The sequence below is a fragment of the Ceratotherium simum genome, chromosome 4 (genome assembly GCF_057802395.1).
Source record: "Ceratotherium simum simum isolate JZ-2026a chromosome 4, ASM5780239v1, whole genome shotgun sequence".
Lineage (NCBI taxonomy): Eukaryota > Metazoa > Chordata > Mammalia > Perissodactyla > Rhinocerotidae > Ceratotherium > Ceratotherium simum.
The window spans coordinates 70931216-70958650 of NC_141903.1; the positions used below are offsets into that span (position 1 = coordinate 70931216).

Sequence of the window (27435 nt, forward strand, 5' to 3'; positions counted from 1 at the left end):
TTCCACAGCATGGTAGGTCACTTTATTTTTCTAGCATAATAATTTAAAGTATTTACACACTGCACACTCACTGTTTTACACAGATACTTATTCATATACCTATGAACCACATCTAAAGGTTTCTTTGCAAAGACTCCACACACTTGCGGGGGGAGGGGTTCCAAGCATAACAAAAAGGACAAAAAAATGTTTTGAGTCTTTTAAAAACAGCCATGTGGAGCATCTGTGAAAACCAGTGTTTTCCTCCAAGTTGTAAGCTCCCCCTAGTAGGCCTGTGAACAGCTATAGCCTATCCATGTGTTGGTACGACCCAAAACTCTTCTGGTTAAGGAGGATTTCAAGAACAAACATGTGCAAGTAGCATTTTCCCTAGAAATCCTAGAAAAGAAACAGGAGAAAATAAACCTGGCCCTTCTCTAGAGAAATACCTGTATTTCTGAAACAGTTATCTGTGGGGACTGTAAATGTTGTACAGGGACACTGATCATAAAGGGAGAATAGCTAAATACACCGGTACTAATACTAGTGACGTAGGATGCTTTTAAGCATCCTTCCCAGCTAAATGTTATGGCAAAACCACCCCATTTTCTCTTTCCAACTATTAACAGAGGTGGTTGTTTTGCTTTCCCTGAAAAGGACAAAACTATATTAATTATATACACTCTATACCCAGATACTGTAGAAATTTCTACTATTGTTTTTACTTCACTTTTATACTATTTGCACAAAAATAGTGGTTAGAAGTACCCTAAATATTTTTCCTCCTTCGTTCTACTCAATTACATAACAAAATTGCTAACTAATTATCGCTTCTGAACCCGGCACATGGTTCCACAGAACAAAAGCAGCTGCAGTTCAGAGCTGATGGCAGGTAGGCTCCAATCCAGTTTTGGTAAAAGGATAACAGGTTTAGATTTCAACTCTCTGGTGCTGTGTCTCTATCGAGTAAGAAGCAGGATGCCATCATGATTTTCCCAGACCGGCCAAGATTATTCTCTCACATACCAGAAGGTAGAGGGGTTCGCCACCACTAGATGAACCCACAGCTCCATCCTGCGACTGGATGATAGATCAGTTCACTAAGAGACAGAACTTCACAAAATGACATCCTCTTTTCCTGCTAGTGTGGGCCTCTGGCAGTGCAGGACAAAAGGAAGAAATGACTGGCCAACTAAAACTAAGCACAATTTTGACTACTATGGTAGTCTAATTACTATGGTATCTAAAAGTTCATTAACTTTTGTTGGCATTTATGTAGACTTGATTAAGGTAAAGTACAAATTGTATCACTTTCTCTTGGAACCAAACATTTACATTTCAGATATAACAATATAAACCTACCTATCCTGGAGTTCACTTTCTCAGTTATTCACTTGCTCTGTTGTCGCCTTTTGTGGGTGGTGGTTTCCTTTTGCAACAGGGTGCTAACAAAGGGATGGAAAAGGCAAGGAGATATTTTATTTTATAGAGATTTCACCAAGTTAGATGAGCAACTGACTAAATAATATTCACTTACAGATGATAAGAGGGAGAGTATCTGATCAAAGAGAGAGAGCAACAACACTGCTTAGCGAAGATGAACCAGCACCCAGTCAGGCCAAGGAAGCTTTTCTGTCATTAGTACCCTATTCCGTTCCATCATGCATACAGACATGTGAAAGACTGAGGAACACCCTGGTGTGGAGGGCAAAGACCAGAAAACTTTGTGACGGGATATGGGCCTTGACGTTAAAGAAAGAATCTAACAACCCCCACATCTGGGTTCATAGGTGAGGTTCAGGAAAGCTTACTGGGGTCGGGACATGGAGCAGAGTGTTTTTGGGCCCAAACAGCCAAGGAAGAGAAGGCTAAGAACATGGCACAAATTATAGAGAGAAGAGCAAGCCGTGATCACTAAATTTATGCTGTTGTGTTTTGTTTGTTCGATGCAGAATAGAGTTAAAAGAGGTAAGAACTACAGTTTAAACAGGGACATGGGACGAGAAAAAGGCTGAAAGCTACTTACTGGTGACTAGCAAAATGCCTAGTATTTATCTACGAACTTGCCATCACTGGCCCCTTCTGACCTACAAAAACAGCAGTTTCATATGGTTCAACCTAAAATACCGCAAGTGCTCAGATCTAACAATCCTAGTTAATAAGAATTGCAGGAATATTCTCCCCACTCTCTGAAGAAGTGGCAGCTGTTAAAGAGGGAGACGGCTTCCTGGAGATCAGTGTTTGACAGAGCCCAAAGCACCTGTAAGGGGGATTAACTCTCCCTCCAAACTGAGTGAGGGCAGAAGAAGGGGTAAGGACCTCCCCAGTTCAAAGGAACGAGGCAGCTCCACCAGGAGGCACCAGTGAGAGCTGCCACTGCGGCACATCAGTAGCAACGGGAAAGGGCAGGAGGGAACAGCTACAAACAACATCACTGTCATCTTCAAAGGGAATGCTGCGTATGACTGTGTATATGTACTATACATACTAACCAGGTACACACATAAATATTTAATATATAAAAAATAAAGTGCTTTCTAATAGGTCCCAGGCAGGGACATTATAAAACATTTCACAAAACTGCAAAACAAAATCGATACAATCAAAGAATACTACATCCAACATACGTGAGAACAGTCAAACACAATATGTACAATCTGGTGGGTGTCCCAGGACAAACATCCTGTCATATACATGGTATATACATATATACTCTTTTACTCAATATATTATGACAATATATATTTTAAAATTTTGTTATAGACAAAAAAATAAAAAACAAAACAAAAGACAACCCCTAAAAAAACACAATAAGGATCAAGCATGTGAGTCCTAGACTGAGAGACACGTGGCTGCCTCCACGGGGAGTCCCACGGCTGCTGCTCGGGAAAATGTGCCAGCGTTCCTTCCTTGGGTGCAGCGCCTCCACATCCTCCAAGGCACTGTGGGCTGCGGCAGTGAAGTTGGCATCACCAGTGGTGAGCAGGTCAAAGACACAGGACTGGAAATAGATGTCCTTCACTGGCATCTTCTCGTGGCATTGAGCGTTGGCAGTCTCCAGTGTGTAGCCAGGCCAGGCCTGCACCAGGGAGGTGCGAGGCAGGGTGTGCCCCAGGATGGCAGACACCTGGCCCTGCCCATCATCGATGCGCTCGCTCAGGGGGCAGCCGTTCACACACAGCTGCAGGTCCTGGCTTTCCTCGTAGGACATGGCCAGGTCTTCGGGCATGCGGATGGCGAGGGTCAGGTAGCGACCCAGCTGCCGCACAAACACCGTGGTGCCTATGTAGCGGGCGTGCATCTCCACGTAGCGGCCACTCTCCCTCTCCACGATACGCAGGCTCTTGGTGTCACCGTCCCCACCGCTGGTGCTGCCATCCACAAAGGCAGCTGGCAGGTCATCTGTCACAGCTTGGTATACTTTCTGATCTGTACACTCCCGGTGGGCTTTGAAGATGATCGTGATCTGTGGGAAGGAACACATACAAAGTTTAACACGACGGGAAGGAGAGTGGACGCTGCATCCCTCTGCAGCAAGAGTTCCCTCCATTCTGGAGTTGAACGGCTAGAGAGAGAATCTTCTAACTCAGCCCATTTGCTCCTGTCTCACCAACGAATGCTGTCATTGTTAGGGAGAATAAAAAAAGTCCTCCGTATTAAGAATGAAATTTGAACACAAATCCAGAGAATGTCTATCAGGAAAATTCTTTCCTTTACTTTTCTAAGGCAGAACAGTGTTGCTGTTGGGGTACAGGCAATTTTTATTGATAATTTATATCTTGTCTCTGTCCAAAAACAGATGAGCTGTGGTACAGCCCTGAGGAAAAAAAGATTCATTTCTAAGTTACGCAGAAACTTGAAGGGGCTTAATTAACAATATACCTAACAGAACTTTGACTTCTAAAAAGATTCTTCATGGGATTATAAAACCATATCCCATGAGTCATCACTACAAACTTATAAACACCAAGGGACGAAGCAGAGAGTTGAGGAGGGGGCCACTCCAGCAACAGCTACCCATCATGCGCCTCAGGAAAGATTTCTCTAAGTCTCTTAATCAAATGTTTCACATGACTGGCTAATCCCTGTGACAGGGAAATCACTTGGCAAATATAGCTCCCAAGCGCTGGCAGAGAATAAATACCCTAAACCTAGTTACAGCAAATGTTTTCCCCAAACAGCACCATGGCCCTTTAACTTTTCAGAAATTTTTTCCCCAGCCAACTCTCAATTCTCCAAATTAAGCAGACAATTCACAGAGAAAAAACTACTGATAATACAAAAGCTTCTCTTTAATGAACCCACTTTCTTTCCTTAACTAGAACAATTACAAAAAAACTGAACCTTCGTGCACCTTCGCCTCCAACATACTCAGCATCTCTGGTACAAGCGGTGGAAGGAAGATGACCATGAAGAGACAGGGCCTTCTGGGTCACACAGGTGGGAAAAGTGTCCCAAAGGAAAAAAAAAAGACTACATTTTGAGATTCGTGTTATTGTCAGTAACTTAGGTAACAGCTTACTTTCCTTTCTTCTTGAAGAAGAAAAAAAGTATCAGGTGACTTTAGTCAAGGAGGAAGGTAGACAGGCTGAACACTCTACAAATTACTCTGGACGGAGGAAACCTTCCACCTCCTGCAAGGGAACTAATCAAGACAATAGACCCTTGTTAAAAACGCCAGAAAATGCCCTGCCCCCTCCCCGCCCCTCTCTCTACAAGTCCTCACCACCACCCTCAAGTTTATGTCTGAAGTTTTTTTTCCCCAACTCGGCCAGCATTTGCTCACACTATTTAATTCCACATGTTCCCACTGGTGTTACTTGACTGGAATTTTCCAGCCATTTCATTTTACTTCAGCCAGTTATAAAGCCAGATCTGAACCAGCTGCACTGTAGCAACCGGCTAAATTCATATCCGTTGTTTGCAGCTGCAACTAAAAGCCAGACAATGTCCTATGAAAATGCTTGGTTTTCTCCCTTCCTAATTATCCTGAGCCACAATTTAATTTCACTACCAGCCTTCTCACATTTCAACACCTTCTTAACAACCCAAAGGAGGTGTACCAGAGATGATTTCAGGAAATTTGTTGTGCATCCAACCATAGGACCTTCCAGAGTGCATGGGATTTTGAGCGAGATATCTAATAGGACTATAAAGTAGATTTATTTGGTGGCTCTAAAGACAGTTTGACAAGTGCTTTTTTAAGGCAAGCTAGGATCTCTTGGAAGTAAAAAGATTAATTCAAGTAAATTCTGCACCTGAAGGAGTGGAAAGTTTATACAGATGGCTAAAATAAGAGTTAGTAATAGACTTTTCATATAATCACTATCCTCATTTTCAACCAGAACATTCACTCAAAGATTAAACAAACTCTTCTACAACAGCTAAGTAATTTGTCTTTCTAGTCTAACAAACCTCAAATTTAAACCAACTTGGCATTATTTGCAAGAACTAAGTGCTTTTTTGTTCACCTTAGGAAAAACAAAGAGGAATTAGTTTTGTTCGGACAACAAAGCCGAGAGCTCCAATTCCAAACAAGTTTCCAAAAAGGTAAGCGAGGGTCACTATTAAGATGAAACCGTTCCACGTCTTACTCAATCTCTGTTGTTTTCACAAAGCTCACCAATTCCAACTGAGGAGTCAGCCGCCTCACACATTACTGTCCTCTGCTACGCCTGTGACAATTAGTAACTCCCACAAACCTAGATCAAAGAAAACTCAAAGCCTGACCTCTGTACTAGTATCTACACTTACAGATTATTCCAGTTTACCTAACAGATTTTGTCTGTCTGTCCAACTTCCTAGGAGTGATTTTCTCTCTGAGACAATGAAGCTGGTATTTCTCTCACTGTCTCTTTTGGGTGAAATAATTCTCATGGAGCATATGGATAGAATTAGCCCTTGAATCAAAATGCTAAGGATGATGAATCCATCTCAATTCCTGAGAGGAGTTTGCTGAGTGGTCTTCTGTAGTTTAAGTATGTACTGAAGCGGCATCGAGAGATATAATCAATGTAAATGCAGAAAACATCAAGTAACAGTTTCACATGACTTAAGTTTTTTTTTTTTTTGTGAGGAAGATCGGCCCTGAGCTAACATCTGCCAACCCTCTTCTTTTTGCTGAGGAAAACTGGCCCTGGGGTAACATCTGTGCCCATCTTCCTCTACTTTATATGGGACGCCGCCACAGCATGGCTTCACAAGTGGTGCGTTGGTGTGCGCCTGGGATCCGAACCCCGGGCCACCAGCAGCGGAGCACGCGCACTTAACCGCTAAGCCACGGGGCCGGCCCTGCACGTGACTTAAGTTTTACAATGCAATATCATTCCTCACACTAGTTACAACACAAGCTCTTAAAAAGCGAGCACTCAGCCATGAGCGCCAGAAATTCATTTTCAGATTCTGCCTCCGTTTTCAGAAAAACAAAATTTATTCATTCTTAATAATTCTTACTTTAAAAACATTCAAAATTTAAATGGAATTTTTGGAAATTCCAAACGTTTTATATTTCCAACTAGCAGCTATCAGAGGGTAAAAACAGGATATTCAAAATTGTATTTTAAAGCTCTTTAACAGATAATTTAAAAACGCCAGCTATGCTGCTTAATCCCCTCTCCACGAACTGATCCATATGCTATAATAACTCAATTTGGCACATCTGTTCTATGCCATACCATTTATTATTGATGGATGGAATTTCTGTGCATTTAAAACATCAATCAATGCCTTTTGTTAAACCTCCCCCACCCAGTCCCTCTCAACCCCCACCTCAGACAAACTACTTCAGTAGTCCTCATTCATTTTTAATGCCTCACTCTCTGCGAGCTTTACCACCCACAAGGTCTATCAGCAAGAGAAAGACAGCCGCTACAAATCAACCTTTCCACATGGGAAAGGCAATAAGGACTTCAGGTTTGCTGTGAAATATCAAAATTTAGACACACCTGCCTCTCCTTTCCACCAGGAAAAAAAAGAAAACACATTAAATGAAATGAGGTTGCCAACAAAGAGGAAAACCCAGGCACTGCCTGGCCAGCACAGACACAGCGTCCCAGGCCTCAACAACCTTGCAAAGTGCTGTGCAGAGGTTTTCAAACAGCAGAATTCCCCAAAGGCTGTGCACTTAACTATCTGTTCTTATTGTATTTTGGAAGAAACATTTATTGGCGTTTAATCAGGCCATTTGGCACTGCAAGTGCAGGACCTTACTGGAACTCGCAACTACCAGAACTGGACTTTGAGATCAACCACCTCACAACTCTTAAGACTGGACCAGCAGCAAACCAAACTGAAAGAGTCACAGAAATTAGCTTGGAACACAGGGAAAGGCAGTTTTGATTATGTACCTGGTTAAAATCCTACTTGTGTTAAAGAAAGCTAAAAAAAAATTACTTCATATAATTAGTTGATATGTCTACTTCATCAGATCATCTGGATGCAGTTATAGGTTGAAAAACTAGGCCACTTTGAGGGAGAGGAAGAGAACACTGGGCTGGCGGGCCCTCTTCCTCTGGCACAGGTAAGGGGCATACAGCCTCCACAACCCGTCCTCTAGAGTGAGCACACAAGACAGCACGCCAACAGAGCACACGCTCCACAGACGAGAAACACACGCACGCTCTGCCTCCAGCTCTCCAACACCTCATCTTCACTCGGAGGGTCAGCTTTTCTCAATGTTGAGAAGTCAGAGTCTAGGAAGCTGTGAAGCATCAACAGGAAGTAGAGGCCTTTGCAAGCACCTCCCTTGGATAGTCCTCCTGGTCCCAACCCCCCTACCGGCCAGCATAACCCGGAAGTGTGGCTCTCGTTACCCGGAAGTATGGATCACGCTGGAGCAGAGCTACCCATCACGGCGAGAGGCGACTGTCTTTCCCTACGTAAGACTGGGGAGAACTCCGTGTCTCTCCCCCTTTTGTGGAGCAGGGGAAAAAAAAGCGTATTATCTAGAATAAATTTCTGTCTGAATGATTTCATAAAAAATCCAGTACTTACATGTACCATATTTAAGAAAAAATGTTGGGCTGGGAAATAATTGATGCCATTGATAATTTTCCTGAAAAATTAAGAGAAAAAAATCTGCTAGGGGGCAGCCCTGTGGCATAGTGGTTAAGTGTGCGCGCCCCACTTCAGCTGCCCAGGGTTTGCAGGTTCAGATCCCGGTAGGCACACACACACCGCTTATCAAGCCATGCTGTGGTGGCGTCCCATATAAAGCAGAGGAAGATGGGCATAGATGTTAGCCCAGGGCCAATCTTCCTCAGCAAAAAAAGGAGGATTGGCAACAGATGTTGGCTCAGGGCTAATCCTCCTCACACACACACAAAAATCTGCTAGGAAGGTGTGAACTCAATGAACTGGATTGTAATTTTACAATCACTACTCAGTCTATATATCAAATACCTACCTACCTACAGGGAGGCTGAACTTAAGCCCTACAAAAACATACTTTGTTAAATAGCTTTATTGGACTAGGACAGACAAGATACTAACAGTAACACAGTACAAGTGTTTAAGAGGAGGGCGGCAAATTAAAAATCTTACCCTAGACTCCTTTTAGGGCTCGGATGAAACTAAGAATCTACTACCTTCAAGAGAGGTATCAAAATAGGTTTCTCTACCCTCGAGTTTTTCCCACAGAGCTCTGTTCTAGGAGCACTTACAGGATTCCAGAGAAATGGGATGGATCAGCCTTCAGTGTTGCCCTAGGTAATACATGCAGGAACAGGGGCTGCCTTGGCCGCTGCAGGGGTGCTTGGCAGCAGACGGAGAAAGAAGAAACCAAATCAGAGGGGAAGGACACCCGCAGCTGAGGCTGCTAGGGTGGTCCGGGAAGCAGCATGAAGCTCAGCGGCTGGAAAGAGCATGCAAGAGTGAAAGGGAAGCAGGCCCAGGGATGACACATGAAAGGGACGGGCACAGAAATGTCGACCGCCAAAGAGTAATTTCTGTACACTTAAAACTAGGAAGGCTGGAAGTATAAATAGGCTCAGAGACAGGGAAGTTGGCCAGCTTCCTTGTACAGACCAGAGCAATGCTATGCTGAGCGTAAGGAGGAAAGGCCTCTACTCCACAGGGAACTTCTTGTCTGTTTGTTTGTAGGGTTCAGACTTTGCATCATGAGGAGGCCAGCAAAGGCAGGAACTATGCTTCTAGATGTCAAGTCAGGCCTGTGTGGACAGCATTACTGGTCTAGGATGCCACTGTGCTTCAGACCAGAGGCTAAAAATACTGTGAAAGGTAAGAGCCAGGGCCAGAGGCAGGAACTCTAGGGGCAGGAATCTGCACTGGCAGGTCTTGCCTTCAGTGATCTCTCTCTACCTAACGGCCGGAGGGGGCAGGGCCACAGATCCTGAGGCCCTGGCGGGACCGCGGGCCATTCAGCACAGCTGTTCTCCCAAACCCATGGGGATTAGGCAATCACAGCCTCTGATCATTTTTCAGTTTTGGGAGGTGATTTAAAAAGTGAAAGGGCTTAAAGGGCTTCAGAAAACACACTCTGTCACTTCTAGGTTCAATTTCAAGTCCCCAGGACTACTGAAGAAAAAAAAATGCCCACTCAGTTACGAGGTGGTTAGAGGTGGTGACCATGTATTTCAAGAAGCCAGTTAACTGGAATGCCACAAAACAATATCTTTCTGTCTTCATTTTCCTGAGGCAGAGAGGGGAAGACATCATCACCACATAAGTGCATGTGTGTACATATGCGTGTACTCACACACACACCTTTAAATGGAAAGATTAAACTCTGACCCCCGTTTCAGGAGCACACGCAGAGCAGATGAGAAGTTGGTGTTTAAATGCTGTCATATCAATTCTATCCACAGTATACATGTGATGTTCCAACACTGAAAGAACCCCACCAGAATTAGCCAAAGTTCTTTTGGCTCCAATTGTTAAAACACCCAGCTAAATGGGACATCAACAATCTTCTCTCCACAGACCTGAAGTTTTTTCTGGACCCAGCAGCACCGGGTTTTCACTGCGAGGCCGTCCAGTTAAAATCTGTATCTTAGATGAGTGTTGCTATTCCTGTTAGTTATCACTTAGTGACCAGATGAGCAGTTTGAAAAGTCCTTAAGTTACCCCACCCAGGACAACACAAAATTCAAAACAGCGGAAGAGCCAGTTCTACTGCAGTCGAAACAAACAAAGACGAAACGGGTAAGGTAGCATTTCTCATTGTTCAACACTGTAGGTAACTCTTTTTACACGCCACATTCTGCACAGTCAGAAATTGTTTGGTTAGCATTAATTGAAGCCAACAAAAAAAGTACCAACCACCCAACGTTTCCTTCTCACCCCTTCCTCTCAAAATGTTGACTCAAAGAAAATTTAACAGGGGAGAGAGAGACATTTGGAAATGGGACAGGAAAACAAGTTCTAACTCTCAGCTGTGTATCAGCCTTGGCCTCGTGCCTCTGGTTGAAACTATGGAGGAGTGTGGATTTGTTTTAAAGCAGCAGAGGCCCACAGCACTCACATGGAATCCTGCCTAGCTTGGGCAGGCACTGGGTTAATTTCACTTACAAATGGGGGACGTGAAGGTCCCCCCCCTTCCAAACCACAGCTGGGACAGAGGGAGTGGCACAGTTAGGGAGATTCAAAATATAGGACTTAGAAGATACGCAGATACAAACTTTATACTGTTTTAGATGGTTTCTAACAGCACCTTCTGCCTCTTCATTCCAGAGAATAGAAAGATGGTAAAAGACTCATTATCCAGACTATCTGAATGTGTATGGACCATATACGGTGTACTGTGTTCGGAAAGTACAGCACAAAGAACAACCCAGGTAGGCCCATTCGCTTTACAAAATGACCTTTCACACTTATAGACACAGCATACAGCTAACAGTTTCTCCTCCTTTTTCTGCTTTCTTTCCCCACATACATTTGGAAATCCTTTCACCTCCAAGCAATCTGCTGAAACTATATGAAGCAGAGTTGAGCAGTTCCTGGGCCTAAGACCTTATAATCCAGTACAAACAAGAGCTATGCAGGAAACAGAAAAGGACAAATGAGACCACCACCACCTGGAATTATAGGTTTTTTCTGCTCTTCTAAAAACTGTTCTTTAATGTTTCAATATTATTTCTATAATGAATACATTCGGGGGGATAAGGATATCTAAGACATGCTTTCATGAGTTGTAAAGATGAGATGAGACTCTGCCAGTCAAATTCTAGAAAGCTTTTTGGTATTAAATCAAAGACCAAAAACCTTTCAAACGTAGCAGCTGGGGTTCTACACCCTGCTAGGTCGTATGGGAGTGACGAAATGAGGGTGTAGGTGGGGGCCACCTTGACTACAGGAGGTAGAGAGAGACTGAGCCAAATCCCAGGAGTAAAAGCAGTGAGTGACCTGTGACAAGGACCAGGGGGAGGGTGTGTCCTGGGTACAGCAGCCCATCTCCTGGCCCACTCTCCTGGCCCTTCTTGACACCTGGGACAACTTGCTAAGTAGCAGCACTTGGAAGCAGCTTATGAACGCAGGCCACCAATGTTCTAAAAAGAAACCCTAAAAATGGCTGGTTTTACACACAACTCTACAATTCTCCACCGATTGCTGCCAATTTTAGTTACATGCTTAGACTGAGGCAGAGACTGCCTTCACCTCTGCATCTCCCCCCACAGTAGGCCCTTTAATGCTTGGTGGTTCAAATGTAGCACCAAGTTAATCACACATTTTATCAGAGAAATGATCATACTTAGCAGGGAGCTATAACTGCAAATTTCTTTCCTATCTGTTCCCCAATATGCCTCAACCGGTCTTATAACTTTTTAGCATTTTTGCAAAACAAGGAGGACCATTACAACGAGCGACTCTTAAAGAGATGGCAAGAATTATCTGCAAAACAGATAATCATAACAAAATAAAGAGCAATTTCAGATTTTAAGGATTAGTTATAATCTTGCAAGAATCTCTGGAAGGAAAAAGTCTATATTCTCAAAGAAAATGCTGTGTGTACCTTCTATAACAACACTGCATGCACGAACAGCGTCCATATATTCAAAACCCAATCCTGATGGGACGATGAGCTTCTTCCTTAGTCCATAAAAATAAAAATGATCACCATTGCATAGCTCCCATTTCTTTGTAAAGACACTAAAAACATAATGGGTTACAAAAACTTGGCTACAAAACAAATGCACTAGGCCTAGGGTCAAGAGAGGACAGATTTCCAAACCTTGATCCAGAGATACGCTTAAAATGGCAGCTGAAAGCCTTTGCAGTGCAGGCACGCCTGGCTCTTATTTTGTAACCAGAGAATGATCCAGAACACTGGTTTACATGCCCACATGCTGCTGTGGAATAACAGTTGCACGCTAAGTGGCATCAGAAAGGAAGAGGACCCAACGCATGCCCTAGGAGCCTACAGAGAATAGTGTTTTATCAGGAGGGAAAACCCTGGGTGATAGAGTTTGAGGAAGACAGTAAGCAAGAACCAACCGAATGAACTAAGTCTTTCTACATCTCTAGTTACTTCAACCAGTAGACGTTTTCAGGAATTTCCCAGAAAGTAGCTAGAGTATGAGAATTAGGATAATTATGGACTGTTAAAAATATATAGATACCTGATGGACAGGGCCTCTTCATGCTTTGGACAGGTGCTGAGCGCTACTGCCCATGGGGTTACCGGGTGCTGGTGGCCCATGGCAGCAGCAAGAACATCCGAGGCACCTCAGAATGCCCACTCACCTGGCCAACAGCCATCTGGCTTGTCAAGCACAAAGAACACCCCTCTTTCCCAAAAGCAAACGTAAGCTAAACCGCCTTCTCTCACTCAAGGATGAAGCATGGAGCCATCTGAAGCAGAAGATCTATAAAAGGACTTGCTGTCATCCCGTCTCCCCTCCTCCCTCCAATTTTGTTTTACTGAGGTTGAAGGAGAGGGTAAGAAAGCTCGAGTGATGGGAAAGGACAAGATTACATTAAAACAAAAGGAAAAATAAAGCAAAGATATCCAAATTACTTGTAAAAAATAATTAAAAAATACTGCTACTGTTTACGTGCAATAAATATATTCCTGAAATTTTCTGGAAATGGAATCTTTTAAAATGCACTTGAGAGACTGGCGATTTTAATATATGCTACCAGGAATACATTTGTAATGTGCAGAATCCTTTCATAAAATAATATATTCCAAAATCACCTGCTGTAATTACAGCATATACAAACCCTTATTGAGTCCGCTTAACCAGAGATGCATGGATACACAGAATGAAGTAAACAGGAGCTGAGACGAGGGGCTGGCAAAGAGAATGTGCAAGAGAAGGTACAGAAGTCGAGCATTCCCACAGATGACCTGGTTTATTTATCTGTGTGAGGCCCAGGAGAGGTACTGACATGTGCTCTCTGGAGCCCGAACAGTGTGGGGCTACCTCCTCCTCCCCAAACAAAACTGCTCTTCTTCCCCGGGTAGCCAACTCTGCCAGTTCTAAGCCTGTCCCTCTCATCTCTCTTGCCCACTGCCTGCAGGCCCGAAGCTGCCTCTCACAGCCAAAGGTGGGGAAGATGGCCCAGAGCTGATGCGATCTCAGTGAGGTTGCAGGTATGCCAGAACCGCTGCAGCTCCCAGGATGGAGAGATGAAAAACCAGCCCTGGCCTCCTCTTAAGGAACACACCTACCTGGCAAGGTAGCCAACTGCATAGACTCCTCCGGAGAGCGGGAGCCTAACAGGCTGGCAGAGGGCATAACAGAAACCCAGCAGCCCTGAGAAAGCAATCCTGCGCACACCATGACCAACTGGAAAACCAGCCTGCGCCTCCCAGGGGGAGAGGAAGCAGACAAGGGGGATGAAGGCACATCACTGAGCACTGCAGGCCTAGGTGCCCTAAACTCACAGCTGGCTGTGTGGAAAATGGAAAAGGCTCAGCTAACAAATGGCCCCTTGAGCACAGATGCCTTCATGTTCTTTCATTCTGTTGTTCAGAATTTTTTCCCAAGCTTTGTCTTTTTGTGACGAGGGAAAGGCTGGTACTTAGGGGCAGGTAGAGCTCAGGAAGATGGCTTGATCAAGAAGCCAGGCACTCAGGACTGAGGAGTTGTCTTCGAGACCTCACTGAGCAAAACCCCCAGGTCCAGGGCTTTAGTTCAGTGCTGAAGGCAGAGATAGGAATGGATGCTTGAATACAATTTCGGTATCACAGCTGGCCAGCCTCTACCGTATCATTGGTCAGTCTTTAAATCTAGTGACACTGAGCACGTGGGTCATTAAAAATGCTTGACCACAAGGATGATACAGTATCTGCAATGGATAGTGCAGAGTTGTCCAATAGCTGGTCTATGTCTGTATAAAGGTCTCAGTAAAGCCAAGACTCTCACACAAAAACTCTAAAAGATTTTTTTTTTTTTTTTAAAGTTTTGCAGCAGACATCAAGAAAAATAAATCAGATCTTTTTTGGAACTTATTTCATATGTACTTTGTGCCTCACATTGTTTTTATTTTTATTACCATCATTTTTTCACTGATTAGAGTTTTTTAAAGGTTTTATTTTGGCCCTGGGTAGAAGGAAACTGCACTGCACAAGGTTAGGCCTTTGCTTGGTGTCACCAGCACAGGTCATATCAGCATTGATTCAGGGCCTCAAAAGTAACCTTCCAGATGTTTCTGGGGGCTTTGGAGAGAGTTGCAAAAAGAAGGAAAAAAACAGCTACTAGAAGTTGGGAAGCCAGAGAGTAATTTGTTGCTGAACAACATGGTCACCAGATGTGGGGAAATACTTTCCAATAGTGCAATTAAAGACCAAGCATTCTCATCGTCGGCTTGAATTTATGTCAGAGGACAACTTTCCCCGCCTCCTTTGTGAAATGGGTAAAACCTTTGATCCTTACCAAATTGAGGGAGAAAAAGTTGTTCTTTTTATTTATTTATTTGCTAAAAACTACGATAGATTAAACCACAATTGAAATGGAACGACCTAAAGTACTTCAGTGTCAACTGTTCCATTTATATATTAATACTCATAAGGTAACTGGTTATCCCCAAATATTTTCACCATCAGCAGTAAAAAGGATAGAATTTTGAAAGGTTGAATAACAAACAGAAGTGACATGTGATTGGATGGAAGGCATGAAAAACAGAACTTTGGGCTTGTGAAAAGAACCAGTATTTTCCCGTGTACACAGCACTTCATCTCAACAGTATTATCTGTAGGCCACTCTTCCAAGCCCTCAATTATCTGCATAATCGATGATGATTTTCTCCATTCCCTATGGAACTGCCTTCTTGAATTTTTAGTGTTATGTTTTCCCACAGGCTATCCCCAGGTTTTATGCCCTATGACTCTGCAGCAATGATGGATTTTGGGCCATAGTTTGTCTTATAACTTCCTAATTGTATAACTCTATATCATAACTCACAGCAAATACATATTTTAATATACAGACAGGAAAAATTATTTGCATACTTATAAAAACCAGAGGAAGAAAAGTTTGAGATGTAGGATTTGGAAAGGCAAGCTGGGGCTTTCATAGAGAGCTGAAGTGTAAACATTTTTGAGTTCCCCTAAGATGTCTGGACCAATGTAATAGTCTTCTTTGTTCACAGCAAGGACTTCTAATCTTAGATTTGTGACACCCTTGGGTGTCTCCAGATATCTCCGGAGGTGCTGTAAAATTCCCTCCACAAAATGCCAAGTAAAATAATTTAAATTCACTTAAAAAATGTGCCACACATGTTTGGAGGCAAAGGAGGGTGTCCTGCAATCAAAAGAACAGTCATAAATATTACAAAAGCTTGATCCGTGTCAATTATATTTTAGTCTAAACCAGTTTATGAACAGATAAAATAAACAAAGGAAATTAAGCAAGATGAGATCACCTGTATGCGTGATTTTGTCGTTTGGGACACTATTTTCGTGGAAAACCCTTTTTGACCTTTTACTTACTAATGCCTGAATTTGCGCTGACTGGCAACTGGAAACCCACTTCATAGCTCCTTTCCACCTACTTGCACTAAGACATGGGTGCCTTACAGTTGGCTTAGAGGATCTCCATTCAGTATTAGTTTCTTCAAAACCAACCCAAACAAACAAGAACCACAGACACTGGCAGCTAGGTAGGGTAAGCTTAACTTAATTATGTCAGCTTTTCCCTCAGCTTCTGACTTAAACTGTTATCTTCAGATCACATGTGAGTTATACCTCACCGCTCTGCAATATCCAATTCCTAACTTCCTTGGTCACCCTGGTTAGTAACTAAAACACCATTGTGGGTTTGCCATTGGGAAGCTGGCTTATAGCCATTACATTTTACTATAGCTTCCAAATTTCCAATAAAATATGCTTCCTGATGGGTTATTGCCTCGGGCGTCACAGCTTTCTTTATTCAGAACACCCACTTCAGTCATCTGATAAATCTGAATGTGGCTTTCTTCGAGAAGAGTCACATACATATGCACCCAAAAAATACATCACTGAAAAAAAGCATACATTTTTCCATTAAACAAAGCCTGCCTTTTCCCTAGAGAACACAATTTCAGTATTTACTTTTTATTTTTCATATCATTTTCTATTTAAATTTAGACCCCCATTTTATATAAGCTCTAGAATTCCAGAAAGAAATTCCTTACTAAATAATTTTCATTTAATCCTTCATCAACCCTGTTAACTGCTTGCCAAGAAGACCAAAAAAAAAAGTACCTTTTAAACTAGGTCTTTCGTATCACATTTCAAAAGTTGTCTGAAGAATCAAACACCTGAAAGTTATAAGAAAGAAGAAGAAAAAAAGCATACTTGCCTTATTTGTAGCAGTAGCACTGGATCCAGGGACCACGGGCACATTCGTCACTTGAACTGAAAGATGATTATTATCTATGAGTGGCCAGGCCCCTTCTACTTTGCACGTCTGGAAGTGATCCTTGAAAGTTCTAAGGTGAGGATCTCCGAACAAGCCACAAAAAAGGTAATTGGGAGAGTTCTGGTCCCCTCCCCTGTGTTCTCTGGCTCCTGCGTGGCTGTGATAGTTACAAGGATCATGGGTCACTTCAGGGTTGGTAGAGGATGTAGGTCCGTCCTTGGAACAGTTCCTCTGGCTCATGAGGTCGCTGATACCCAGCACAGCAGAATGGTATACCAGGTTGCCACGGCAGGCTTTTGAAGTCCGCTGGGTGCAGCCAGCATAGGCACGCAGGGCCTTGCAAAACTCAGAGTCAAAGCCGTCAACGGCAGAGTTCAGGTGTGAAGTCAGGGACACAAAGTCCGTGGTACATTTCTGGATTCGACACTGGGCTGGCTGTTGGCAGTCACCTATGGGAAAGGAGATAAGACCAGACATTTTTTACACGCTTCACAACTTCCTGAGCTACGTGAGAAAATGACATTCTCCTCTGGGAACTGTGTTCTATTTCATATACACCTATTTTAAGAAGGCCTTTGGAAATCTGGTTGTCTTGTGCTCCTGTGTCGCTCAACAAATTAAGCCACTGGGAGAAAAACTGCATGCAGCCAGTTAACTTAAAACTTTAAGACATGGGTCATTGTGAGTGAACATGAGTCTAGTCTAGCGTTCTTAGGTTAAAATTACAAGGGAATGGTAAATGAAATATTTTATCAACTTTGCTATTGTTTATAGATTTTGAGAAAGATTCCTTTGCTCTAAGGCCACGCCAAATATGTGAATTTTGTTTTGATTTTGAAAACTGCATAAGTCATTTGCTTTGGGAGACAATGTCTGTGCACAAAACCAGGATTAAAGCCTCCACGCCTCTGGTTGGGGGAAACCCCTAAATTAGAGCACGATTAGTTAAAACACCTTTACCTGATTCTAGTATGGCCACAAGGTAAGAATATCAGGAAAAAAGGCAGCTACTAAGTTCTTCTGCATTTCCTAAGGGATGTTATCAACAAATTGTATATAAACTGATACTTCATCTCCTGGTTTCTACAGACTGTAAATGTTCTCTTAAAAAATAAAGTGATTTGGGGCCAGCCTGGAGGTGTAGCAGTTAAGTTCAGCACGCTCTGCTTCGGCAGCCCAGGTTCGCGGGTTCGGATCCCAGGCCTGGACATACACCACTCATCAAGCCACACTGTGGAGGCATCCCACATACAAAATAGAGGAAGACTGGCCATGGATGTTAGCTCAGGGTGAATCTTCCACAAGCAAAAAGAGGAAGATTGGCGACAGATGTTAGTTCAGGGCCAATCTTCCTCAGGAAAAAAATAAAATAACGTGATTCATGTGACCAAGCTATGTATTCACTTCTCCCTTAAACACCCATCCCCCCAGGATCCCAGCTCCCAAGCAGTTCCCCAGTAAAAAGTACACTAAATTAAAAAGTACACAGCACTGAAATCATACTGCAGAGACAGATGAGTCCACCAACTATGTTTTCACAAACAGAACCAGAGAACTATAGGACACAGATTTCTTACAGTATATATAAACCTATTCCCTTAAATCATCAAGTCATATAGGACACAGATTTCTTAGAGTATATATAAACCTTTTCCCTTAAATCATCAAGTCATATAAACTTAATGATTTAAACAAAGCTAAAACGAAGTAATGAAAAACCAAGTATTACTACCCTACTATTTAAAAAGTCAATTTTCAAATGATGTTTTGCCATTAGCTTTTCATATAAAAATTTATAAAACCTCTCAAAGCACAAAAAACACAAGAAGTGCCAATACTAGGTCAGTCGTGTGTGTCAATCAGTTTAATATTCTGTTTCATAAAGTAGGAACACTAGAATTATTGAGAAGAAAAATACTTTTATCATTCACCTCAAATTTCATAGAAATGAACTGTTAACACATATTTGTGTTACTTAAACATTCTTTATAGGTCTCTAAACTAGGGAGGAAGTCTCCATCTCTTCAAGTTTTCAGTTCCTCATCTGAGAAATGAGGAGCTTGTTCTAAAATGAACTTTGTGATCTTTTCCAGGCATAAAATATACAGTTTCTCTTTGGGGGGGTGGGGGGGAATCAGAGTTGGTAGAGTACTATTAAATACACATATGTATTAAATACACAAATATGAAATATCTTATTTCAAGATGTGGGCATAACAAACTTCAGGATAATATCAAGATTTAGGACTTCACCTTATAAAAACTTAAAACTAACCCTAATATCATCTTAGAAAGATATTGCAATCTTTTCAGTAGTAAACTGCTTTTAAATCTGAATTAAATGGTGTGTAATCTCTGTTTTGGCTTCAGCTGGGGAGAAAAGGATAGGAGATGAATGACAACCTCTCAAGATACCTCCCCCACCATTTTTAAATTTCAAAGACTAAAAAGGGAAAAATGTAGTCTATTCACTTTAACTGGAGTAAAAGAGAAGATTAAAATATTTTAATATTTTGGAGCTATGGATTTATAGCTATCGCTAAATCACACACACAAAAAAATCAAATATCTCCATGTATTAGGTCTATTTTAGGCTTGCTCATTCCAAAGTTGACAAAAGCAGCTCGACAGTTATAGAATTCCCTTCTCCAAAGTAGATCAAGTCATTTTCAACTATTTTTACTCAAGAAACCAAAAATCAAAACAAACCAAAAAAACTAACCAAGAACTCCCAAAGGCATTAAAGCCATTTTACAGATGGAAAAATCAAGACCAAGGGATACAAAGGCCTTGTCCTGGTTGCATCATAAATAGCTAATGTGAAGCCCAGACGTGGTGGTTTTCCTCAAATCCCATTTTCCTTCCACCACATGTCACATCTCCCTCATATTCCTTACTCTGACAACAGGACTTGATAGCTTAAAAAAAGACTTTTTTTTTCTTTTTAAATCAGATTCACAGCAAGGAGAAAGCAAGGAAATAACAACAGCCAAGATCACTCAGTAATGAACAGCTCTTAGACTACAAATAAATGACAGCACAAGAACCTTCCACTAAACTTGCACTGCCTATTTGTTCTTTTTATGGTCTATAAAATCTGTCCGAGCGTATCTTTACTTATAATTATTTCAAATAGTCATAAAATATCAAATGTAAGAACAGCATGGAAATGCAGAACTCAGAAGGCAAGAGAAACAGAATTTAGAGAGATTCCCAGCTCCGTTTTCATTCCTTCCCCCACTGCCGCCCTCCCTTTTTCATAGCAGGTAGGTGCTGAGTCCTTTGAGAAATCTCACAGAAAACAGAACTCCTCAGTTCTTTTGTTTGGGATGAGGTTTCTAACAGCATTTCCGAATAGAGATGATGGGAGGAGGAGGGCTAACTAGAGAGAAAGTGCATTGGGATCCGCAGTTTCAGCCCCATCGCAGGCTCCTGTATAATGACTAATATGCAACATACACCCAGAAATATCCAGGCTTCATGAATTTATAATGACAATGCACACTTTGCCTGTTAAGGTGGTAAAGTAAGCCTCCTGTCAAAATGCCAAGACAATGCAGAGCAGAAACAATCCCGAAGATGTAGCCAAGAAGGCCATGAAATGTATGAGTAAGCAAGTAACTCCCATATTGGATCTCCATTCAGGAATTGCAGAGGTTTGCTTAAAGGGGAAAAAAAAAAAAAAGTGAATAAAAGTAGTCTTCACTTCCCAAAGGCAGAATTCAAAATCTGCAGTTACAGATCTATTTTTTGAGTCAGATCAGCTATAAACTGTGTGATAACATTTCCATTCCAGTTAATGAAAGTGTTAAAGGATTTGTGGGTCTAGAGCTTTCCTTCATGATTCAAACATAAAGACCTCACCATTCAAGACAGTTTCCTCAACGCCAGGACTGCACGTGTGAATTTGCAGCACAATCACCAGTTTATAATGAAAGAAACGGGATACGCTGAAGCTGAATTAAGTGAAATGCAGAGCCAGATGGGGTGCTGAGGCAAACTGTATGGATCCAGGCATAAAACATATGGCAGGCCATCTGCAAAGAACACGGGGCTAGGCTCCCTGCTCTGAGGAGAAACCACCCCTGCATTTCAATAGCACTACTCTCCAAAGCAACCTCTCGAAAGGAGCTCGCTTTTCCAGAACCAGATGAATTGCTCCACTTCAACAAGATGTCTACATGGACACTCACCACTGCCTGAGATCACTCACCACAGCGACTCTGGGTAGAATCTAATGGTGACTTTAGTGAGGGCACATTAAGATACTGGGAGGAGTTTCACGTTTCAAGTTCTTGAACTAAGGCATCTTAGTTTCCTAAATCTTTAAGCCAACTTGTTAGGTCTTTTCATGGGCCAGCAAAGAAATCTCCAAGGACCACATTCCAATGCTGTCATAGGACCCTATAGCAACGAAGGGGAACAATACCCAAGCAGTCAAGAGGCACGCAGTCCTGCCCAGTAATTCAATTTCCCTTTTAAGAAACCTACACTTTGACATTATCGACACACATTTTTCACACAAAACACTGTTGAATACATCTTTTGACACATCATGAAAAAATTTCCCTGTAACTGTAAGCAGATTGACATTATTTTCTAAGGTTCTAAAGTCACCAATTTAAAGCCTTAATCACTGTAAAACTTGCTATTACACTTCAGTCTGTCTCCCCCAAGTGACAGTGTTAAAATGCAGCTGTTACAACACAATGCAAAGTTACGCAAAGTAAATTAAGTCGTCTCCTCAAATGCCACATTTTTTTTCCATTACTTAAAAGACCTCCCGGATTCTTAGTCTGGCTGGTATGACTTAATAAATATATAAAAATTACTCTGCACAGTTGGGTGGCATTAAAGTTCACGATTCTCCAGATCAGAGCGTGCGTTGTGACTGTTGTCACACAAACACAGGACAGAAGGATCTCGAAGGAAAACTTCTTAGTGCGCTAGTGGTTCTCAAACTAAAAGATAATTTATCTTCCAACTTGGCATTAAAAAAATTCTTTGTCTAGACAAACTCCTAAAGTGGCACTTATTTGTAAACAGCGTCCTAGATTTTTTCCCCCAGCTTTATTGAGATACAACTGACACAATAAGTGTGTTAATGACACGATTTTAAAAAGAAAAATAAGTGTCATATGCTAGAAGGTTCATCTGCAGGCTTACTTCCCTAAGCATAGTTTCCTCACTGCTGCTTTCATAGCGGAAGCGCCGACCTCCAGAAAGCAGCACGAGATCTGTCAACCCCTCCTGGAACGCGAAAACACGCGGCTAGCCACAAAGCACGAGATTTTCCAAAGAGGTGGAAAGCTGAATCAAAAGCAGCTTTCGCAAAACAGAAAGAAATTCCTGCTTAAAGAAGTTTAAGTGACTTCGAGATTAACCCCCAGGTTTTCAAACTCTGGCGAAAATCTTTCCATCTGGTGCGATTTCTTCGCCTCGCCGCCACCCCCAACTCCAGAGAAGGAGCACAAGGCTCCTTGTCTGCCCTCCGAGGAGGCGGCGGCGGCGGCGGCGGAAACCTGATCCCGGCCTGACTTGCAGTAAACACCAATGCAGAAAGCAATAAAGCATCCGGAACACTGGTCTCGGGCGCGCAGACCCCGCCCGCGAAATCTTTGATAAGCGGTCGTGGGAGGGGAGATTTATCAACGCTCCGAGCCCCGGGCGGGGCGGGAAGGCCTCTCCTCTGCGCCCTGGGCGCGCCGCACCGTCGGCGGGTGTGTTCCTGCCGCCGCGCCGCGCGCACGACGAAGGTGCGTGTCAGGCGCTCGGGAGGCCCTTCCCGCCGCGCCGGCCGCCCTTCAGCCCCGGCGAGCGCCCTGGGGAACCGGGGTGTTTGGGAACAAAGCACGGGGCCCCGGGGCTGGCTCCCCCGCGCGCGCGCCTCGTACCTGCGTGGAGCAGCCCGAGGCTGAGCAGCAGCAGCAGCAGCGCCACGGGCGGCGGGCAGAGCCGGGGGCGGCGGCGCTGCTCAGCCCCGGCGGCAGCGGCGGCGGCGGCGGCGCAGGAAGGTGCTGCTCTCAAGCCCATGCCCGTCCATGCAGGTCTCGTGGGCTCCGGCGAGGGCGGCGGCGCGGGCGCCGTGGCGGCTCCGGGGCCGTGGCTGCGGCATGGGCCGGGGGACGCGCCTCGCTTCCTCTTCTTCCTCCTTCAGGCCCGCGTCGGGGACGGCCCGCCGCCGCCGCCGCAGCGAGCAGCGCGCCGCGGGCGGAGCGAGTCGGCGGCGGCGGCAACGGGGCGCGGCGGCATCGCGACGGCCGGAGGCGGCGGGCGGGGGGAGAGGGGGCGGGAGAGAAGACACAAAGACGGTGAGCGAGTGCCGAGCCCGGCCCCCAGCGCGCGGGCGCCCCGGCCCCGGCCAGCGTGGGCTCAGCGGCCGTGGAGCGCGGGCGTGGACCCACGAGAGGCGCGCCCAGCCCTAAGTGAGCAGCCGCCGGCGGCCCGGATTTCTCTGCGCGGAGGCCCCCGCGGTCAATCAATCTCAGCCCCGCACTGCCGCCCCGCCCGCCTTACACCCGCCAATCCGCGTCGTCCCCACCCCGGCTGCGCCCCTCCCTCCAGCCCCATTGGCTGCGAGCGCGGGTCCGCTGGGCCCAGCCCGCCAATCGTAGGGTCCAAAGCGCCCGCCCCCCCCCCCCCGCCTCCTTCCGCGTCCCGCCTGCTCAGTGTAATTCGAGTTCCGCGTCCGCCGGCGGCGAGTCCTGTCCGCCGCTCCCCGGCCCAGCCTCCTCCCACTCCCTCCTCTTCTCTGCCCTCCATCCCCTTCCGCGATTTACTGTTTCCTCACGCCCAACAGACACAGGCAAAGGCAACTCTCTTGCCGGCGTTACAAAGGAACCGGCCTTTGACCTCTCTTTGAGTTAACGAGATCGAGTTCTACTTCCCTCCGAGGTTTTTTTTTTTTTCCTTTAAATGACCCCCGCTCAGTTGTTCCAGCTCCGGCTCGGGCTCCGGCTCCTTGGAGGAAGCGGGCGCGTTTACCGAGCGCCGTGCGGCAGGTCCCTTCGCAGCCAATCACATCTGCGGAACCGCGTTCCGAGCCCGTGGCAGACGTTTGGTAAAGCTAGGTCCCAGCCGCGTTGGGAATCCGAACGTAACCCGCGGTCCGGACAGATCGGGTGGGCTGGGAAGGTACCCGCCAGCTCCCTGCGGAATTGGCTGGCAACTGTGCCAGGTTCCGGTGTTCTTGTTCCTTTGACATTTCCCTGCCTGAGAGCAGCGCGGAGGGGTCTGAGAATGGGCGAACTTCAACGTGTTCGGTTACAGTGTAATTAGATTAATGAGGATAGTAAGCTTTTAATGCAATGTAGGGTAATTATGCCATGATTTGTTGTTGCTCAGTGGCTTTTCCACAAATTTTCATAGTCTATTAGTAGATTAATTCAATGGCAGGTCAGTTTCTACTTTTGCGATTGGATGGATCCAAAAATGAGGACAAAACCCCAATTATCTGCTAGAAAAGAGGTTGCCAAGTGAAGACAGGAAGGCGCGTTGTGAGGTTGATGATAGCTTCCAATTTGTTATCAGTAGGTGTGAAGTGGTATCTAATCTCAAGAATGGCCTCAAAGGCTGCGAGCCACGTCGTACCGCCCTCGCCTTTGCCGGCTCAGGGCTGCCATTTTAAATTCACTTATATCCAAATCGCAGTTTGCAACTCTACTGGCTACGTTACGCAGAATTTCTAATTAGGAATTTCGTATCAACCACGGACACGTTAATATTCCACATGTTACAATGTGCTAATCAATGGACCAGGATAATTGAGGGCAAATCTTCGATCACTCCAGCTTACTTATTAGACACATTATGAATTGTACAAACCACTAGGTCCCTAATGAAGGATGCCTGTCTATTTTTACTGTAACTTTTCATTACTTATTACATACTATGATGACTCAAGTGGCAAACACACCTTCACTGCCCAAGATATAATCCAAGCCTTGTGTACATCCATAATATGCTTAATAATAGCTTCAGAGTTGCCTGGAGAAATGACTTTTTGGGGGAAGTTATCTGAAACGATTTTTAGATAATACTGTGGAGTAAATACTATTAGACCAAGAGTTTACCCTCTTGCTATTACGACATGTAATCCATGAAAGAAAGTTAATTAAATACTGGTAAACGTCTTTTAAAAAGTAATGCAATGGGAACACTGTTTTTCAAAGTATTTTGCTAACCAAGACCAACAGTAAGATGTTTCTTTTTCCTTAACCCAAGATTTAATTCGACCCCCATGAAAGAAGCATCCCACTTTATTTACCATACTTCAAAACACATAAGCCAAGAGTTAAGGATCAAATTCAGCTGTTTGGGTCTTTTCGCTTGTGACTTGCTATGATTTTTTTCCCCTTTCCTCTTCTACCCTCCATATCCTGTTCCTTAAGTACATGGGTGCTCCAGATTTTCTTACCAATAGAGGGCGCCCTCGAGTCACTGCAAATGCTGCTATAGTGAAATGGAACAGTTCTTTAGAGGGAAAACTTCATTTCTTCTAAGGTGCTTTATTGCTCCTCTGCTGTAAAATTTGACAAGCTCAAGATTTATAAGCCTAACAATTCACTTTTTATTGCTGCATAAGTGTTCAGCCGGCTAGAGGAAAATGTTAATTTTGACAATTAAACCTCAAGGAGGTTCCTATTTTCAAGACATTAGGTCAGTTGACACGCTCCCCGGGTAAATTCAGACTGTTAGCAAGATCCCAAATCGGCTTGGAAAGCAAGAGCGTGGTGAATGGTCGCTTATAGCGCACCCACTCCTCCAGCTTGTATGCTGCAAGTTAAGGAGGATTTTAAGACTCTACAAAGAAAAATCTGGGGAGGGAGCTAGAACACAAACATAAAATCTATGACTTATAAAAGTTTTACATTTTAATCAGAAAAAGAAATCGTGAAGTGACGGGTTGCGCAACTCACAAATCCCCCCTATTTCTTGCCACTTTTACTCTTTCTCCCCTCGTCTTTGTTTTCAGGAAAGAAAGATGAGATCAGAACAGTACAATTAGGGGACCCAGCAAAGCATCCCATGGTATGAACGTGCAAGTGCGTAGAATTAAAACACATGCCAGCAACATAAATGGATTCTAAATAAGATGCGGTTTCTTTTCCTGAACCTATACGTGATGCCTTAACTGCTCCCCTGTTGATATATCTCCATTTCCAGAAATCTAACATGAGGGTCTCTGCTTAACAGATCACCTGGGGGAGAGGAGCCAGGAATCAGACCCAGGGTTGTGATCTGTGCAACCTACTCTAGAGTAAGGGCTTCCCCGCTGCTCCCCAGTCCGCCGTGTAAGCAAAGCAGGGGCTGAAATAGCCCAGAGTCCGACAGTCCAGCAGCAAGCAGCTCCTGGATTGTACTTACATCATTCTTAACCCTTCCGCTCCTGGAGGGGGCTTGGCGGGATCAGGGGGCCCCCGAGCTCCGAAACACGCAGGACCTGGGTGTAAGAGAAGAGCCCCAGAGCCTGGCGTGAGCGCGGCGCCCCCGGAAGGAGAGGGCCCAGGGCGTGCGTGGGGCTCATCCCCCGAGCGCAGACAGCGGGCCCCCGCGATGCCTGCAGGCTCCGCCGCGGCTCGCACCGCTCAAAGCGGCAGGTGCAAAAAGCATTTGGGAGCCGCTTGCCAGCGCGCGGAGGTAATGCGCTTCCTGTCCATTTATCTCAGGAAACCAGTGCAGCCTTCCCTTCGAAACAAAATTAACCTCTCATTAGCCAGCCACTCACTCCCGAAAAGGCCTTAAAAGCTTTACCAGCTCGCTAATGTATTTAGGCTTTTCTTCCAGGCAAACGCAGCCGCGGCCGTGACTGCCATCAGGCCAGGGGGTTCCTCTGGGCTCCCCCGGGGAGCCAACCGCTTACCTCCCCCAACCTGAAGTCTGGGAAACTCTAGCCATCCCGATCCCGGTTTGTAGTACGGGTCAGACCCGACACCCCTGAACGGACTTCATGCCAGAAGCAGCCAAAACAATTTCCCACTAATTTCATGAGCGCCCCTCATCAAAACCTCAGCTCCCCTGTCCTCCAGGAACGGGGAAGGGTACCCGGGAGGAACCTCAGTGGCCAGCTGTCCCGGGGTCGTGGGCGCTGACTGCCCTTTGGAGCAGCAGCCCTGTCCGCAGCGGGTGCGGGAAGCACTGATCAGGGGCGTAGGGGTAGTGTGAACTAGGATCTAGCCGATTCCAGGAGCGGAGAATCAAATGTGGTTCTAGGTCCGCAAGTGGCAAAAAGGGGCCTTTTGGAGCGCTGGGGTTTTCTCACCCTGGCCCCCCGCCGCCCCGAGGCTGGCAGATTTATACCACACAGGTGGAAGGAGACCTAAACAAAACAGTCCCGGCCGCTGCCTGCCGCTCGCCCCCCACGTCCCCCTGGCCCACCGCAAACTTCAACAAAATAAACAACTCACCACAGGCATTCCCTTGTCTGCAGCTCGAAGCTTGCCAGCTGGGAAAATAAGCCGCAAGCCACGCGGCCGGGGCCGGGAGGGAGGGCAGCACGGCGCCCGCCTCTGTCCTCCAGGTGGGGGCAGCGGGACCCGGGGGCAGGAGCGGGGCTCCGCCTCGGGGGCCGCTCTCCCGGCTGCCCGACTGCAGAGCCAGCGCCGGGCGAGGGGCTGCGCCCTTCCAGCCAGCGCGATCTCTCCGCCACCTAGGG

At 45.0% G+C, this 27435-nt stretch overlaps 1 protein-coding gene across 1 annotated transcript; it reads right to left on the reverse strand.

Annotated features, from left to right (window-relative positions):
• On the reverse strand, positions 1–27435 carry RGMB (repulsive guidance molecule BMP co-receptor b). Its single transcript, XM_004420528.3, has 5 exons — positions 27188–27435; positions 26148–26223; positions 22676–22932; positions 16722–17230; positions 1–3445 (listed from the first exon to the last, which is right to left on the reverse strand). The coding sequence occupies exons 2-5, from the start codon at positions 26150–26152 to the stop codon at positions 2777–2779; spliced, it is 1440 nt and encodes a 479-aa protein (XP_004420585.3). The 5' UTR covers positions 26153–26223; positions 27188–27435; the 3' UTR covers positions 1–2776.